Raw genomic sequence first — 18,212 nt, forward strand, 5'->3', positions numbered from 1 at the left:
AGCAGGCTGTGGCTCCCTGATGAAGAATAATAATAATAATTGCTTACACTTATACAGCGCTTTTCTGGACACTCCACTCAAAGCGCTTTACAGGTCATGGGGATCCCCTCCACCCCTACCAGTGTGTACCCCACCTCGATGATGTGACGGCAGCCATAGTGCACCAGAACGCTCCCCACACACCAGCTCTCAGTGGGGAGGAGAGCAGAGGGATGGAGCCAGTTCAGAGATGGGAATTATTAGGAGGCCATGACTGGTAAATGGGAATTTTGACCAGGACACTGGGGTAACACCCCTACTCTTTTCGAGAAACACCCTGGGATTGTTAAAGACCACAGAGAGTCAGGAACTCGATTTGACGTCTCATCCGAAGGACAGCGCCTGTTTACAGTCCAGTGTCCCTCGTCACTATACTGGGGAATCAGGACCCACACAGACCACAGGGTGAGAGCGCCCCCTGCTGGCCCCACTAACACCTCTCCCAGCACCAACCTTAGTTTTTCCCAGGAGTCTCCCCTCCAGGTACTGACCAGGCTCACCCCTGCTGAGCTTCAGTGGGTTACCAGTTGTGAGTTGCAGGGTTATTTGGCTGCTGGCCTGGAATCTTCCCTCCAGGCTCAGCTCAGAGAAAGTACCCAGACAAACATCACTTTATTGATAGAAAAATGTATTAAACGTGTAAAGATGTTGCACAGTAACAGTTTGCATTCAACATCCCAGCTTTAAGCCAGTTATATTAAGATATACAGCGTTTAAAAAAAACAAAGCTTTCTTACAGAGAGTTCCCCCAGTCAGAAGACAAATCAGAAGAGAACAGTAACACACAGTGTACAGAAATACAGGAGGTTTTACTGAGAGCAGCTGGTACTGAAGAAAGAGAGAATTGTTCATACAGATCTGTCCAGTTCACTGTCTGTCCCCAGTGTCCGATAACTCCCTCAGCTCCTGTCCAGCCTGCAGTCTGTCTGTCCTCAGTGTCTGATAACCCCCTCAGCTCCTGTCCAGACTGCAGTCTGTCTGTCCTCAGTGTCTGATAACTCCCTCAGCTCCTGTCCAGACTGCAGTCTGTCTGTCCTCAGTGTCTGATAACTCCCTCAGCTCCTGTCCAGACTGCAGTCTGTCTGTCCTCAGTGTCTGATAACTCCCTCAGCTCCTGTCCAGACTGCAGTCTGTCTGTCCTCAGTGTCTGATAACCCCCTCAGCTCCTGTGCAGACTGCAGTCTGTCTGTCCTTGGTGTCCGATAACTCCCTCAGCTCCTGTGCAGATTCCAGTCTGTCTGTCCTCAGTGTCTGATAACCCCCTCAGCTCCTGTCCAGACTGCAGTCTGTCTGTCCTCAGTGTCTGATAACTCCCTCAGCTCCTGTCCAGACTGCAGTCTGTCTGTCCTCAGTGTCTGATAACCCCCTCAGCTCCTGTCCAGACTGCAGTCTGTCTGTCCTCAGTGTCTGATAACTCCCTCAGCTCCTGTCCAGACTGCAGTCTGTCTGTCCTCAGTGTCTGATAACCCCCTCAGCTCCTGTCCAGACTGCAGTCTGTCTGTCCTCAGTGTCTGATAACTCCCTCAGCTCCTGTGCAGATTCCAGTCTGTCTGTCCTCAGTGTCTGATACCTCACTCAGATCTTCCCTCTGAACTGGAGGTGCCTCATTGTTTGTCAAACAAGCAGTGTCCACACTTGGCTCAGGTGGTCCTGGTGATAAACCATTAAGAGGAGCAGACTCCTGGCTCTCCTCAGCTTCTGATAACTCCCTCTGCTCCTCTCCAGACTCTGTGTCTGCATGCTGCTCTTCTCTCTGAGCTGGAGGATTTTCACTGCTGGTCGAATTGGAAGTGTCCTCACTGCAGGCAGCTGGTCCTGGTGGTATAGTATCTGTAACGAACAGTTCTTTCCGGACCCTATGCGGACGACACAATCCAAATAAGTGGGGAAACACTGGGAAAACGTCATGCAGGAATACGGGGCTGAAAACAGGGGGGCGTGTCCAAAGTGCGCTGGTACACGGGGGAGGTGTGGCCGAGGCAAACAATCCAAAAGAGTAGTCCTTAGGGAATATCCAAAACACAAGGGTAAGTCCAAAGCCAGGAGATCCATCAGAACAAAGAATTAAAACCAGAAACCGGGTCGGAACTGGCGGACAAGGAACAGGAACAGGAACAAAGATTAAAACCTTAATCGGACCAGGCGCTTCCAGGTCCCGGACTCGCATGGTACGGAAACCAGATGCAGAGCCCGGATGAGCGTCAGCGCCTGGCTTTTAAGGTGGGCTGGGAATAGGGATCAGGTGCACAAAATAAAGTCTAAAGTGAAAGGGCTGGAGCACCCTTAAGGAGGGGGAGCTATAATCGTGACAGCATCAAGAGTTACAGAATCTGTGTCTCTCTCACTGCAGACAGCTGGTCATGATGTTAAAACATTAAGAGGATGTCCCTCATCCTGGTCTGGCTGTTGTCCTTCTGGTGCTAATCCATCCTGCTGATTACTCCTCCTCCTCCTCCTCCTCCTATACCAGCAGATCCCAAATCCTGCTGCTGCCAGAACTCCCGCTACCAGGACAGATACACCTGCTATCACACCAGTAGACCTGTCTCTGTGGTCAGAGTCTGCAAGGAAACACAGCAACACCTGGATCACATCTAGATCACAGTCAGTCTGTTCTCCATCACTTCCTGAAGGACACACTCTCACATCACACCAGCCTGGAGAACATCTAGATCACAGTCAGTCTGTTCTCCATCACTTCCTGATGGACACACTCTCACATCACATCAACCTGGAGAACATCTAGATCACAGTCAGTCTGTTCTCCATCACTTCCTGAAGGACACACTCTCACATCACACCAACCTGGAGAACATCTAGATCACAGTCAGTCTGTTCTCCATCACTTCCTGAAGGACACACTCTCACATCACACCAACCTGGAGAACATCTAGATCACAGTCAGTCTGTTCTCCATCACTTCCTGATGGACACACTCTCACATCACATCAACCTGGAGAACATCTAGATCACAGTCAGTCTGTTCTCCATCACTTCCTGAAGGACACACTCTCACATCATACCAACCTGGAGAACATCTAGATCACAGTCAGTCTGTTCTCCACCACTTCCTGAAGGACACACTCTCACATCACACCAACCTGGAGAACATCTAGATCACAGTCAGTCTGTTCTCCATCACTTCCTGAAGGACACACTCTCACGTCACACCAACCTGGAGAACATCTAGATCACAGTCAGTCTGTTCTCCATCACTTCCTGAAGGACACACTCTCACATCACACCACCCTGGAGAACATCTAGATCACAGTCAGTCTGTTCTCCATCACTTCCTGAAGGACACACTCTCACATCACACCAGCCTGGAGAACATCTAGATCACAGTCAGTCTGTTCTCCATCACTTCCTGAAGGACACACTCTCACATCACACCAACCTGGAGAACATCTAGATCACAGTCAGTCTGTTCTCCATCACTTCCTGAAGGACACACTAACATCACATCAACCTGGAGAACATCTAGATCACAGTCAGTCTGTTCTCCATCACTTCCTGAAGGACACACGCTCACATCACACCAACCTGGAGAACATCTAGATCACAGTCAGTCTGTTCTCCATCACTTCCTGAAGGACACACTCTCACATCACACCAACCTGGAGAACATCTAGATCACAGTCAGTCTGTTCTCCATCACTTCCTGAAGGTCACACTCTCACGTCACACCAACCTGGAGAACAGGACTGTTCTACTGCACTGGGGCTGGAGCTCCTATTGTAACAGACTGTTCTACTGCACTGGGACTGGAGCTCCTACTGTAACAGACTGTTCTACTGGACTGGGACTGGAGCTTCTATTGTAACAGACTGTTCTACTGCACTGGGACTGGAGCTCCTATTGCAACAGACTGTTCTACTGGACTGGGACTGGAGCTCGTATTGTAGCAGACTGTTCTACTGCACTGGGACTAGAGCTCCTATTGTAACAGACTGGTCTACTGGACTGGGACTGGAGCTCCTATTGTAACAGACTGTTCTACTGGACTGGGACTGGAGCTCCTATTGTAACAGACTGGTCTACTGGACTGGGACTGGAGCTCCTATTGTAACAGGACTGTTCTACTGCACTGGGACTGGAGCTCCTATTGTAACAGACTGTTCTACTGCACTGGGACTAGAGATCCTATTGTATCAGACTGTTCTACTGGACTGGGACTGGAGCTCCTATTGTAACAGACTGTTCTACTGGACTGGGACTGGAGCTCCTATTGTAACAGACTGTTCTACTGCACTGGGACTGGAGATCCTATTATAACAGACTGTTCTACTGGACTGGGACTGGAGCTCCTATTGTAACAGACTGTTCTACTGCACTAGCAACACTACATAATGAAGCTGCAATATTAAATTACAGAAACATTACCATTATCTCTTTGATGAGGATTTGTTTTGTCTGACACTAGAAAAGAACAGAAAGAAATCAGTTTTGTATTTGCTGTTGTGTCTTTTTTGAAGATATCTGACTGTGAAAAGAGGATATGGCTCTTTTTGTCTAGAAAATCTTCTTGATCATCTATCCAGAACACAGCCATACTGTGTGGCTGCAACAGTATAAACGTACAGACAACAGAGCAGACAATGTGGTGTAACTCACTGGTGTTGATTCAGATCAGGCACTGAACTGATTCTTCTAACTGGTCCACATGAATGTCTCATAATTCAAATTACTACCAGAACATCATGAAAGCAGAACTTTTACCCAGTTCTACCTTGTAAGATATTACAAACATGAAAAGATCGACATCTTTCAGTAAACTGATTTAAGACTTAGTAACAGAAATGTAAATGATTTGTACGTAAAGATGTGAGGATTATATACTGTATTTTCGGTTTTAAAAACCAGGTGACAACAGAAACTTTATATGACCCCCTGTATTCTGTTAAAGGATATTTCTGTGCACATCTTCATCACCAGTCATGTGTTTAGGTTCAGCAGTGAAAGGATCTGATTCTGGAAACAGACTCCAGAGATTTCTGGGGTGAATTCTATGAGTGTTTCCTCTCTATCATCTGTTGCTAGCTATTTCTCCTTCTCCAAACTGTATCCTGCATTTCTCTCAGTGTCAGACACACCTGAAATCTTCAATCAGCCTCGAATCTTTCAACACCCCAATATAACATTTCCATTCTCAGCTGTAGACAGGACCCTGACTTTATTTGATATACTCTGTTCAACTCTGTCTCCGTTGTAATTTAAGAGCTCAAAGCTGAGGAACAGGAGAAATGAGAGTGTAGGAGCTCTCCTCACCTGTGACAGTGACAGTGATGACACTGATAGTCCTGTTCTTTTTCTTGTCTCTCACAGTGTAGATGCCCTGATCAGCCTGCGTGACTCTGTGGATGACCAGAGAGCCGTTCTGCACTGAGACATGCTCATGTTGGGTGTCTGAGCTTCTGGGATAAACCACAGTGTTGTTAAACAGCACCTCCACCTCATCGTCATCAAACACAGGGACTGAGAGATCTCCTCCAGACACTGCAGTGCTGGTCTCTGTCCGAACTGAAAGAGACAGACGGAGTCACCATGGGATTCATCTCACTTCACAGAACACCTGGATCTGCTTGTGTGGATCAGCTGAGAGAAGAGGAGGCACATTCCACAGGACAAAGAGAGTACAGGCTGGATACAGAGGAGGCTCAGTGTACCAGAGGTGCTGGACAGTAAGTCACTCAGGGTGGAGGGGTGGGCAGGAGAGTAGAGAGGGACACGTGTGTGACTGTCCGGCTGGAGGTTGAAGACAAAGGACAGTGACCCCTGTTTACAGACGAGGGGAAATGAGTCTGCCAGCTGGAGCTCCCAGGTGCTTCCAGGGGTGGGACACTACAATATCCAGTCTAGCATTTTAATGGGCGACAGGATTAGACACATGCTAAAATACTTGAAATGATTATTACAGGACCCGTTTTCTTACAGACTCAACTGATTTCATGTAAATTCTGTTTCTGCTCTTTCATGTCCCTCATTTCTTTTTAAACTTGAATTAATCACAGTTTTGTATCCTCAAACCAAAGTGTTCTCAGAGAAAATATCGTACATTTAGTTCCACGTCACCCTGGCAGCTTGTGTGGGTCTCATGAGTAAGGAGCTCTGAGGTCCACAGGCAGGTGTTCTCATACCCTGATGTTACAATTTCACACAGCCGTGAACACCACTGAGATCTGACTGTGGCTCCTTAAATCCTACACCTGTGTGCGTGTTAAACTGAATCATGAACTACTTACTATTACAGAGGAAAACATTGTGTGACTGTAACCCGTGACAGTGAGTCCAACATCATGAGGAGACTCCAGCTTATCATGTTTCCGGTAGACAGCAAACGCAAGTATGGATCTAGGAGGCCCTGACCCTGCGAGTCCACCAGCTAGAGTCAAGAAGAGGTTGTGGACAAAGTGCTTCCATTTTCTAACGGCTTGTTCCTGCTGAAGTTTGCAGTGCTAACAGGCTGAGCAGACCAGACCAGACTCCTCCTGGGGGGCACCCAGGCGCTCAGTGAAGATATATAATCCCTCTCGTGTATCCTGGGGCTGTCTCCTCCTCCTCTTAGTTTGGAGGGCACCCTAAATATATGTATAAATGTAAACTATGAACTGTTTATTTGTAAGAAGAAGTAACAGAATGTGTTACCTGTCACAGTGAGTCTTACGTCATCGAGAAACTGCAGTTGATCATGGTTCCCCCTGTAATAACACTCGTAGTAGTCTTCATCTGAGAGCTTTGTGTGGTGGAGGGTGAGAGAGAAGTTCCCCTGTCTGATCTTCTCTCTGGACACCTCAGTCCTGTTCTTATAGTCAGGGCCAGGATACTGTTTCCCACTGGAGACATCAAGCACTGATCTGTCTGGAGTCTGCCAACGGATTCTGAGCTGCTCCTCAGGGATTCCAGTAGCCCTGGTCCCATCACAGGCCAGAGTGACCGAGTCACCAAGACGCACCGATAGTGGGAGCGCTGAGGAGACAGAGACACAATACAGCATTATACACACATACACACCCTCACAGATGCACACTGGAGAGAGACTGAGACACAGCAACACAACTAGACACCCCCTCACAGACGCACACTGGAGAGAGAGACACAGTAACACATCTAGACACACCCTCACAGACACACTGGAGAGAGAGAGACACAGCAACACACCTGGACACCCCCTCACACACACCCACTGGAGAGAGAGACACAGCGACACAACTAGACACCCTAGGAACAGGAGAAATGAGAGTGTAGGAGCTCTCCTCACCTTCGACAGAGACAGTGACAGTGATGACACTGATGGTCCTGTTCTTTTTCTTGTCTCTCACAGTGTAGCTGCCCTGATCAGCCTGCGTGAGGGTGTGGATGACCAGAGAGCCGTTCCGCACTGAGACATGCTCATGTTGGGTGTCTGAGCTTCTGGGATAAACCACAGTGTTGTTAAACAGCACCTCCACCTCATCGTCATCAAACACAGGGACTGAGAGATCTCCTCCAGACACTGCAGTGCTGGTCTCTGTCCGAACTGAAAGAGACAGACGGAGTCACCATGGGATTCATCTCACTTCACAGAACACCTGGATCTGCTTGTGTGGATCAGCTGAGAGAAGAGGAGGCACATTCCACAGGACAAAGAGAGTACAGGCTGGATACAGAGGAGGCTCAGTGTACCAGAGGTGCTGGACAGTAAGTCACTCAGGGTGGAGGGGTGGGCAGGAGAGAGTAGAGAGGGACACGTGTGTGACTGTCCGGCTGGAGGTTGAAGACAAAGGACAGTGACCCCTGTTTACAGACGAGGGGAAATGAGTCTGCCAGCTGGAGCTCCCAGGTGCTTCCAGGGGTGGGACACTACAATATCCAGTCTAGCATTTTAATGGGCGACGGGATTAGACACATGCTAAACTACTTGAAATGATTATTACAGGACCCGTTTTCTTACTGACTCAACTGATTTCATGTTAATTCTGTTTCTGCTCTTTCATGTCCCTCATTTCTTTTTAAACTTGAATTAATCACAGTTTTGTATCCTCAAACCAAAGTGTTCTCAGAGAAAATATCGTACATTTAGTTCCACGTCACCCTGGCAGCTTGTGTGGGTCTCATGAGTAAGGAGCTCTGAGGTCCACAGGCAGGTGTTCTCATACCCTGATGTTACAATTTCACACAGCCGTGAACACCACTGAGATCTGACTGTGGCTCCTTAAATCCTACACCTGTGTGCGTGTTAAACTGAATCATGAGCTACTTACTATTACAGAGGAAAACATTGTGTGACTGTAACCCGTGACAGTGAGTCCAACATCATGAGGAGACTCCAGCTTATCATGTTTCCGGTAGACAGCAAACGCAAGTATGGATCTAGGAGGCCCTGACCCTGCGAGTCCACCAGCTAGAGTCAAGAAGAGGTTGTGGACAAAGTGCTTCCATTTTCTAACGGCTTGTTCCTGCTGAAGTTTGCAGTGCTAACAGGCTGAGCAGACCAGACCAGACTCCTCCTGGGGGGCTCCCAGGCGCTCAGTGAAGATATATAATCCCTCTCGTGTATTCTGGGCCTGTCTCCTCCTCCTCTTAGTTTGGAGGGCACCCTAAATATATGTATAAATGTAAACTATGAACTGTGTATTTGTAAGAAGAAGTAACAGAATGCATTACCTGTCACAGTGAGTCGAACTTCATGGAGAAACTGCAGTTGATCATGGTTCCCCCTGTAATAACACTCGTAGTAGTCTTCAACTGAGAGCTTTGTGTGGTGGAGGGTGAGAGAGAAGTTCCCCTGTCTGATCTTCTCTCTGGACACCTCAGTCCTGTTCTTATAGTCAGGGCCAGGATACTGTTTCCCACTGGAGACATCAAGCACTGATCTGTCTGGAGTCTGCCAACGGATTCTGAGCTGCTCCTCAGGGATTCCAGTAGCCCTGGTCCCATCACAGGGCAGAGTGACCGAGTCGCCCAGAGGCACCGATAGTGGGAGAGCTGAGGAGACAGAGACACAATACAGCATTATACACACATACACACCCTCACAGACGCACACTGGAGAGAGACTGAGACACAGCAACACAACTAGACACCCCCTCACAGACACACAGCAACACAACTAGACACCCCCTCACAGACACACACTGGAGAGAGAGAGACACAGCAACACAACTAGACACCCCCTGAAAGACACCCACTGGAGAGAGAGACACAGCAACACAACTAGACACCCCCTCACAGACCCCCACTGGAGAGAGAGACACAGCAACACACCTAGACACCCCCTCACAGACACACACTGGAGAGAGAGAGAGACACAGCAACACACCTAGACACCCCCTCACAGACACACACTGGAGAGAGAGAGACACAACAACACAACTAGACACCCTCTCACAGACACACACTGGAGAGAGAGACACAGCAACACACCTAGACACCCCCTGACAGACACACACTGGAGAGAGAGACACAGCAACACACCTAGACACCCCCTCACAGACACACACTGGAGAGAGAGACACAGCAACACACCTAGACACCCCCTGACAGACACCCACTGGAGAGAGAGACACAGCAACACACCTAGACACCCCCTGACAGACACCCACTGGAGAGAGAGACACAGCAACACACCTAGACACCCCCTGACAGACACACACTGGAGAGAGAGACACAGCAACACACCTAGACACCCCCTCACAGACACACACTGGAGAGAGAGAGACACAGCAACACACCTAGACACCCCCTCACAGACACACACTGGAGAGAGAGAGACACAGCGACACAACTAGACACCCCCTCACAGACACACACTGGAGAGAGACACAGCAACACACCTAGACACCCCCTCACAGACACACACTGGAGAGAGAGAGACACAGCAACACAACTAGACACCCCCTCACAGACACACACTGGAGAGAGAGAGACACAGCAACACAACTAGACACCCCCTCACAGACACACACTGGAGAGAGAGAGACACAGCAACACAACTAGACATCCCCTGACAGACACACACTGGAGAGAGAGAGACACAGCAACACACCTAGACACCCCCTCACAGACACACACTGGAGAGAGACACAGCAACACAACTAGACACCCCCTCACAGACACACAGCAACACACCTAGACACCCCCTCACAGACACACACTGGAGAGAGAGAGACACAGCAACACACCTAGACACCCCCTCACAGACACACAGCAACACACCTAGACACCCCCTGACAGACACACACTGGAGAGAGAGACACAACAACACAACTAGACACCCCCTCACAGACACACACTGGAGAGAGAGAGACACAGCAACACACCTAGACACCCCCTCACAGACACACACTGGAGAGAGAGAGACACAGCAACACAACTAGACACCCCCTCACAGACACACACTGGAGAGAGAGACACAGTGACACAACTAGACACCCCCTCACAGACACACACTGGAGAGAGACACAGCAACACATCTAGACACCCCCTCACAGACACACACTGGAGAGAGACACACAGCAACACAACTAGACACCCCCTGACAGACACAAAGAAACAGACATATTCACAAACACATCTCTGCCCCACACATCATCTGCAGTGCCTAACCATCCATCCAGGAAATCTACAACACCAGGAGTCTGACAAAAGCCACCAGAATTATGTCTGACCCCACGCACCCCTGTCATAACTTGTTTGTCCCCCTACCATCTGGCAGAAGGTTCCGGACACTCCAGTCGCACACAACTAGACTCCAAAACAGCTTCTTCCCCGGAGCCGTCAAGCTGGTGACGCCCCCACTCCCTCCCATCATGCTATGATCTCTCCTCACTGCTTCCTGTCCCCACAACGACTGTACTCCAACACTACTACACACACGACACCTGAATGCAAGCCGAAACTGTACTTAAAGCTGGACTACTTGTACTCTTTATTGATCACTGTACTCTTTTTGCACTGTTCGCCGAATTACTTTTGCACTGTTTTTGTCCTGTTTGTGTACTTTTCTGTGCTGGCGTGTTTGCACAGTTTCTTCAGCGCTGCAGTGCGATCAAGAGTGACGGTTACCTAGGACGATGACCTCAACTTCACCAAGAAGCTTCATCAGGCCTCCCGTCCCTCTGTAATAACACTCGTACAGCCCGCTGTCGGAGAAGGAGGCCTGGAGGAGGCTCAGGGAGAAGTCCCCCTGTCTGATCTTCTCCCGGGACACCTGGACTCTGGGCTCGAACCCGGGGCCGGGAAAGGCTCGTCCGCTGTGGAAATCCAGCACAGGCCTCGTGGGGGTTTTCCACTGGACGTGTAACTGGTCCTCGGGGATCCCAGCGGCTGGTGTCCCATCACAGGGCAGAGTGACCGAGTCCCCGACTGTCAGGAACACTGGGACTGGAGCTGCTGAGGCTGAGAGAGACAGCAGCACAGTTACACAACTGCACACACCCTCAGACACACAGCTACACAACTACACAACTGCACACACCCTCAGACACACAGCTACACAACTATATACTGTACACACCCTCCGACACACCTACACACCTACACAACTGCACACACCCTCCGACACATAGCTACACAACTACATATTGTACACCCTCAGACACACAACTGCACACACCCTCCGACACACAGCAACACAACCGAACACACCCTCTGAGACACACAGAGGAGAGAGAGAGAGACACATACAACAACAACAACTAGACACGTTTTATATATAAAAAAACAGAATAAGAAATATCACTAAGCTACATACAGTCGGATGAAGTTTAACCCATTTGCATTGCTGAGCTGCACTGAACATCACTGCCCGGGTGGTGAGAGTGCGTCTCAGCTTTGTGCGTGGTCTCTGCATCACGCTTGTCGTATCCTCGGTCCTGCGCAGTGTATAGAGGATTTCTACTCTCACACTTACCCCACCGAAGAGCTGACAACAGCAGAGCTGTGCCTCTAAGCAGGGAGCAACCAGTCACTGGAGCAGGAAGAGAAAGACAACACAAGAGCATGACTTTACACTGTCGTCTGACAAGCTTTCTGGAGCTTCGCTGATCAGACAGTCCGGCTTAAACTTGTACATCAGATACCTACAGTAGCAGCGAATCCAGCAAAAAAAAAAAAAAAAGTCCTGTCCCTGGCCTTCTTTGCGTCTCAAAAACATGCGGAAAGGTTTCGGAATTTTTAGGTTTGCTCGAACTGTCCCCTTGTGAGGAAACCTGGTACCATTCGCGATTCTGGGGTGTCTGCGGTTCAGTCAAACGCTGATTGACACGACACGACGACAAAGGCAAAAGGCAGCCGTCCGAAGACAGTAGTAAAGTAACACCTGATAAACAAAAGTCAGGTTTGGCCGTTGACGAGCTGGGACAAGTCTCAGTCCAATCAAATGCATTTCGACCGTGGAAGAAGATTATAGTCCTAATCTCACTTTTGTCAGGTTTGGAGTTGACTGGCTACATTACACTGGACTTTCTACAGGGGCATTCAGTGTATTTAAATATATTGGATATCCATTCATCCAATTTCTAACAGCGTTATCCAGTACACCAAGACAGGGTTCACCCTGGACAGGACACCAGTCCATCACAGGACACACACACACTCACACACCCCGGACAGGACACCAGTCCATCACAGGACACACACACACACTCACACACCCTGGACAGGACACCAGTCTATCACAGGACACACACACACTCACACACACACCCTGGACAGGACACCAGTCCATCACAGGACACACACACACTCACATACACACACCCTGGACACCAGTCCATCACAGGACACACACAGACACACTCACACACCCTGGACAGGACACCAGTCCATCACAGGACACATGATAAACTACAGCGACCCTCCTTAAACCACCGTGGGAGGGTCACTCGTGGGAGTCCTGACACCCGTGGTCCCCTTTGCAACGCGATCCAGCTGTAGGACAGGGATCTGGTAAAAAAAACTCTGACACCCCAGTCTATAGAGCGCCTGCGCACAGCTCCGTGAGGCTGACACCCCTAGAAACAGCTCAGACGCTCTGGAGACCCCCCAACTCCTGAACTTCAACTCCCAGTGCGGGCGAGGATCCGAGCCAGATAACACGCGGTTCTTAGAAGATTTAACACTCACAGGTAGATGTCAGATGCCGAAACTAATTTAAAAAATATAGACTACAGTACCTCTACGTGCCCAGGGCAAAGAGCAATTGTTCTACTGATCTGGCGCTGTTTGAGCTTGAATTATCGTATATATTATATGCATCTTCCTAATGATTTCACTTTGCTTTTTTGTCTCCTCCTCGCCCCCCCACAAAATGACAGAACAATTAACTTTCGTTGTGAAAGTGAAAGTAGTTTCGTACTTTCGCATTCAAATCCACCAACAGATTCTGAAATTGTTCCAACAATTTCATTGCGGCGAATTAAACATTAACTGTTTTTAAAAAATACGATGGTTTGGATGGGGCCACTTATAAGTGAATCTTAGGCAACATACAAGCCTGTTACCCGGAGAGTTTTGCTAAACAATTTCAGAATCTCCGAAAACCTAAAGACGAGGAAGAGTCCAAACGAAACTTTAACTTAAACGATCTGCCCCTTCGATAACACACAACACCAAAAAAAAAAAAACTTACGACCTTCACCAGAATACCAGAATATACAAATCCGTAAACGACACCGAGAAATATGGAAGCCCGTTTCCGCCAGGGAGTAAAAAAAAAACGCGCTATGGTATCTCAGAATTGCGACTTAGTAAGTCAGAATTCCGACTTAGTATCTCAGAATTGCGACTTACAGTAGTATCTCAGAATTGCGACTTAGTAAGTCAGAATTGTGACTTAGTATCTCAGAATTCCGACTTAGTATCTCAGAATTGCGACTTAGTAAGTCAGAATTCCGACTTAGTATCTCAGGATTGCAACTTAGCAACTCAGAATTCCGACTTAGTAAGTCAGAATTCCGACTTAGTATCTCAGAATTGCGACTTACAGTAGTATCTCAGAATTGCGACTTAGTAAGTCAGAATTGCGACTTAGTATCTCAGAATTCCGACTTAGTATCTCAGAATTCCGACTTAGTATCTCAGAATTGCGACTTAGTAAGTCAGAATTCCGACTTAGTATCTCAGAATTGCGACTTACAGTAGTATCTCAGAATTGCGACTTAGTAAGTCAGAATTGCGACTTAGTATCTCAGAATTGCGACTTAGCAACTCAGAATTCTGACTTAGTATCTCAGAATTGCGACTTAGTATCTCAGAATTGCGACTTAGCAACTCAGAATTCCGACTTAGTATCTCAGAATTGCAACTTAGTAAGTCAGAATTCCGACTTAGTATCTCAGAATTGCGACTTAGTAAGTCAGAATTCCGACTTAGTATCTCAGAATTGCGACTTAGTAAGTCAGAATTCCGACTTAGTATCTCAGAATTGCAACTTAGCAACTCAGAATTCCGACTTAGTAAGTCAGAATTGCGACTTAGTATCTCAGAATTCCGACTTAGTAAGTCAGAATTGCGACTTAGTATCTCAGAATTCCGACTTAGTAAGTCAGAATTGCGACTTAGTATCTCAGAATTCCGACTTAGTAAGTCAGAATTGCGACTTAGTATCTCAGAATTCCGACTTAGTATCTCAGAATTGCGACTTAGTAAGTCAGAATTCCGACTTAGTATCTCAGAATTGCGACTTAGCAACTCAGAATTCCGACTTAGTATCTCAGAATTGCGACTTAGTATCTCAGAATTCCGACTTAGTAAGTCAGAATTGCGACTTAGTATCTCAGAATTGCGACTTAGTATCTCAGAATTCCGACTTAGTAAGTCAGAATTGCGACTTAGTATCTCAGAATTGCGACTTAGTATCTCAGAATTCCGACTTAGTAAGTCAGAATTCCGACTTAGTATCTCAGAATTGCAACTTAGCAACTCAGAATTCCGACTTAGTAAGTCAGAATTGCGACTTAGTATCTCAGAATTCCGACTTAGTAAGTCAGAATTGCGACTTAGTATCTCAGAATTCCGACTTAGTAAGTCAGAATTGCGACTTAGTATCTCAGAATTCCGACTTAGTAAGTCAGAATTGCGACTTAGTATCTCAGAATTCCGACTTAGTATCTCAGAATTGCGACTTAGTAAGTCAGAATTCCGACTTAGTATCTCAGAATTGCGACTTAGCAACTCAGAATTCCGACTTAGTATCTCAGAATTGCGACTTAGTATCTCAGAATTCCGACTTAGTAAGTCAGAATTGCGACTTAGTATCTCAGAATTGCGACTTAGTATCTCAGAATTCCGACTTAGTAAGTCAGAATTGCGACTTAGTATCTCAGAATTGCGACTTAGTATCTCAGAATTCCGACTTAGTATCTCAGAATTGCGACTTAGTAAGTCAGAATTCCGACTTAGCAACTCAGAATTCCGACTTAGTAAGTCAGAATTGCGACTTAGTAAGTCAGAATTGCGACTTAGTATCTCAGAATTCCGACTTAGTATCTCAGAATTGCGACTTAGTAAGTCAGAATTGCGACTTAGTATCTCAGAATTCCGACTTAGTATCTCAGAATTGCGACTTAGTAAGTCAGAATTGCGACTTAGTATCTCAGAATTCCGACTTAGTAAATCAGAATTGCGACTTAGTATCTCAGAATTGCGACTTAGCATCTCAGAATTCCGACTTAGTATCTCAGAATTGCGACTTATTAAGTCAGAATTGCGACTTAGTATCTCAGAATTGCGACTTAGTAAGTCAGAATTGCGACTTAGTATCTCAGAATTGCGACTTAGCATCTCAGAATTCCAACTTAGTATCTCAGAATTGCGACTTATTAAGTCAGAATTCCGACTTAGTATCTCAGAATTCCGACTTAGTAACTCAGAATTCCGACTTAGTAACTCAGAATTGCGACTTAGTATCTCAGAATTGCGACTTAGTAAGTCAGAATTCCGACTTAGCAACTCAGAATTCCGACTTAGTATCTCAGAATTGCGACTTAGTAAGTCAGAATTGCGACTTAGTAAGTCAGAATTGCGACTTAGTATCTCAGAATTCCGACTTAGTATCTCAGAATTGCGACTTAGTAAGTCAGAATTGCGACTTAGTATCTCAGAATTCCGACTTAGTAAGTCAGAATTGCGACTTAGTATCTCAGAATTCCGACTTAGTATCTCAGAATTGCGACTTAGTAAGTCAGAATTGCGACTTAGTATCTCAGAATTGCGACTTAGCAACTCAGAATTCCGACTTAGTATCTCAGAATTGCGACTTAGTAAGTCAGAATTGCGACTTAGTATCTCAGAATTCCGACTTAGTAAGTCAGAATTGCGACTTAGTATCTCAGAATTCCGACTTAGTAAGTCAGAATTGCGACTTAGTATCTCAGAATTGCGACTTAGTATCTCAGAATTGCGACTTAGCAACTCAGAATTCCGACTTAGTATCTCAGAATTCCGACTTAGTATCTCAGAATTCCGACTTAGTATCTCAGAATTGCGACTTAGTAAGTCAGAATTCCGACTTAGTATCTCAGAATTGCGACTTAGTATCTCAGAATTGCGACTTAGCAACTCAGAATTCCGACTTAGTATCTCAGAATTGCGACTTAGTAAGTCAGAATTGCGACTTAGTATCTCAGAATTGCGACTTAGCAACTCAGAATTCCGACTTAGTATCTCAGAATTGCGACTTAGTAAGTCAGAATTGCGACTTAGTATCTCAGAATTCCGACTTAGTAAGTCAGAATTGCGACTTAGTATCTCAGAATTCCGACTTAGTAAGTCAGAATTGCGACTTAGTATCTCAGAATTGCGACTTAGTATCTCAGAATTGCGACTTAGCAACTCAGAATTCCGACTTAGTATCTCAGAATTCCGACTTAGTATCTCAGAATTGCGACTTAGTAAGTCAGAATTCCGACTTAGTATCTCAGAATTGCGACTTAGTATCTCAGAATTGCGACTTAGCAACTCAGAATTCCGACTTAGTATCTCAGAATTGCGACTTAGTAAGTCAGAATTGCGACTTAGTATCTCAGAATTGCGACTTAGTATCTCAGAATTGCGACTTAGTATCTCAGAATTCCGACTTAGTATCTCAGAATTCCGATTTAGTAACTCAGAATTAGGACTTTATATCTCACATTTGTGACTTCGAAATAGCCATATATTTCATTGTCTGTCCTTGTGTTATTGTAACGGATTCGGGTTCTAGGGCTTGTGCCCTCGCCGCTCCCGCCCTAGTTCGTGCCTCGCTGCACCGGCTCACTTTCTTCAGCCCCGGCGGCCAGCATCCCTGTTCTGCGCAGGGGAGGGCGGTGCCGTCACCACACTGCAACCAGATCGCACAACCTGTATGTCGGCCGGTCCGTTACACTATTTTCATGAATCGTACAGGATCATAGGATCTATAAGCCTGAAGACTTGTCCTGTACAGTGCCCTGATAAAAATCAAATTAATTACACTATTTTTTTTTTCTGAGGCTTCCACAGTACCCGGATGGAATAGTGCACGGTGGGCTTTTTAAAAATAGTTTTTATTTACGTAGACAGAACATGAAATAAGATACAGAAATAGGCACTTCACATCCAGAAGAATTCACAAGTATAAAAGATGAAACATACTTTTTACGTATTTCCATTGTATGTCCTTTTTTACTTAAAAAAAAGAAGGTCTTCTTTAGCTCAGCTGGCAAGACCCGGGTTCGAGCCAGTGCAGCGAGGCACGAAGTAGGGCGGGAGTGGCGAGGGGCACAAGCCCTAGAACCCGAATCCGTTACAATAACAAAAGGACAGACAATGAAATATGGCTATTTCGAAGTCACAAATGTGAGATACTAAGTCGCAATTCTGAGATACCATAGCGCGTTTTTTTTTTACTCCCTGGCGGAAACGGGCTTCCATAGAGAAGTCTTTCTATTAAACGACCAAACCAAAATCACATCTGAAGACTTAAAAACAAAACGTCGCTCACCTGCGGCACGTCCCGGTTCAATCATGTCCCGCGGGGACACGGGTTCTCCGCAGTTAGAGGTAACCTTACTCTTAGAGGGAAAAGATTTTTTTTTTTAGTAAGAAAAATCCAACTTCAGTAAATCGATCTTCGATCCGGCAGATGAGCTGCACAATGACAGCACTGTCGTTTAAATACCTGACAGAACACGAGCCCAGGGAAGCTGAAATGCAAACATCCTGCCTCATTTGGG

General features: G+C 46.7%; 1 protein-coding gene across 4 annotated transcripts; it reads right to left on the reverse strand.

The window, feature by feature from the left end:
• Positions 1–656: 656 nt before the first annotated feature.
• Positions 657–18,212, reverse strand: LOC148813537 (immunoglobulin superfamily member 10-like). 4 transcript variants are annotated; one of them, XM_088908395.1, is made up of 10 exons: positions 18,158–18,212; positions 17,981–18,050; positions 11,930–11,986; positions 11,083–11,415; positions 8,683–9,003; positions 7,298–7,555; positions 6,685–7,005; positions 5,308–5,559; positions 4,423–4,458; positions 2,252–2,600 (listed from the first exon to the last, which is right to left on the reverse strand). In XM_088908395.1, exons 2-10 carry the CDS (start codon positions 18,003–18,005, stop codon positions 2,398–2,400), a joined length of 1,806 nt encoding a protein of 601 aa, XP_088764521.1. In that variant the 5' UTR covers positions 18,006–18,050; positions 18,158–18,212; the 3' UTR covers positions 2,252–2,397. The 4 variants fall into 4 exon arrangements, with proteins under 4 accessions (XP_088764520.1, XP_088764522.1, XP_088764521.1 ...); XM_088908394.1 differs by lacking the exon at positions 18,158–18,212 and having other exon boundaries at positions 657–2,600; positions 17,981–18,125; XM_088908396.1 differs by lacking the exons at positions 4,423–4,458; positions 18,158–18,212 and having other exon boundaries at positions 1,464–2,600; positions 17,981–18,108.

This window comes from Atractosteus spatula, assembly GCF_055471065.1.
Source record: "Atractosteus spatula isolate fAtrSpa1 chromosome 10 unlocalized genomic scaffold, fAtrSpa1.hap1 SUPER_10_unloc_1, whole genome shotgun sequence".
NCBI classification, from domain to species: domain Eukaryota; kingdom Metazoa; phylum Chordata; class Actinopteri; order Semionotiformes; family Lepisosteidae; genus Atractosteus; species Atractosteus spatula.

Coding starts and splice junctions, on each gene's coding strand:
- LOC148813537 (XM_088908394.1), bottom strand. CDS start 18,005: ATGATTGAACCGGGACGTGCCGCAG. Junction 11,416..11,929: donor GTTGTCAGCTCTTCGGTGGG/GTAAGTGTGAGA, acceptor TGTCTCTCTCAG/CCTCAGCAGCTCCAGTCCCA. Junction 5,560..6,684: donor CGTAAGACTCACTGTGACAG/GTAACACATTCT, acceptor TGTCTCTTTCAG/TTCGGACAGAGACCAGCACT.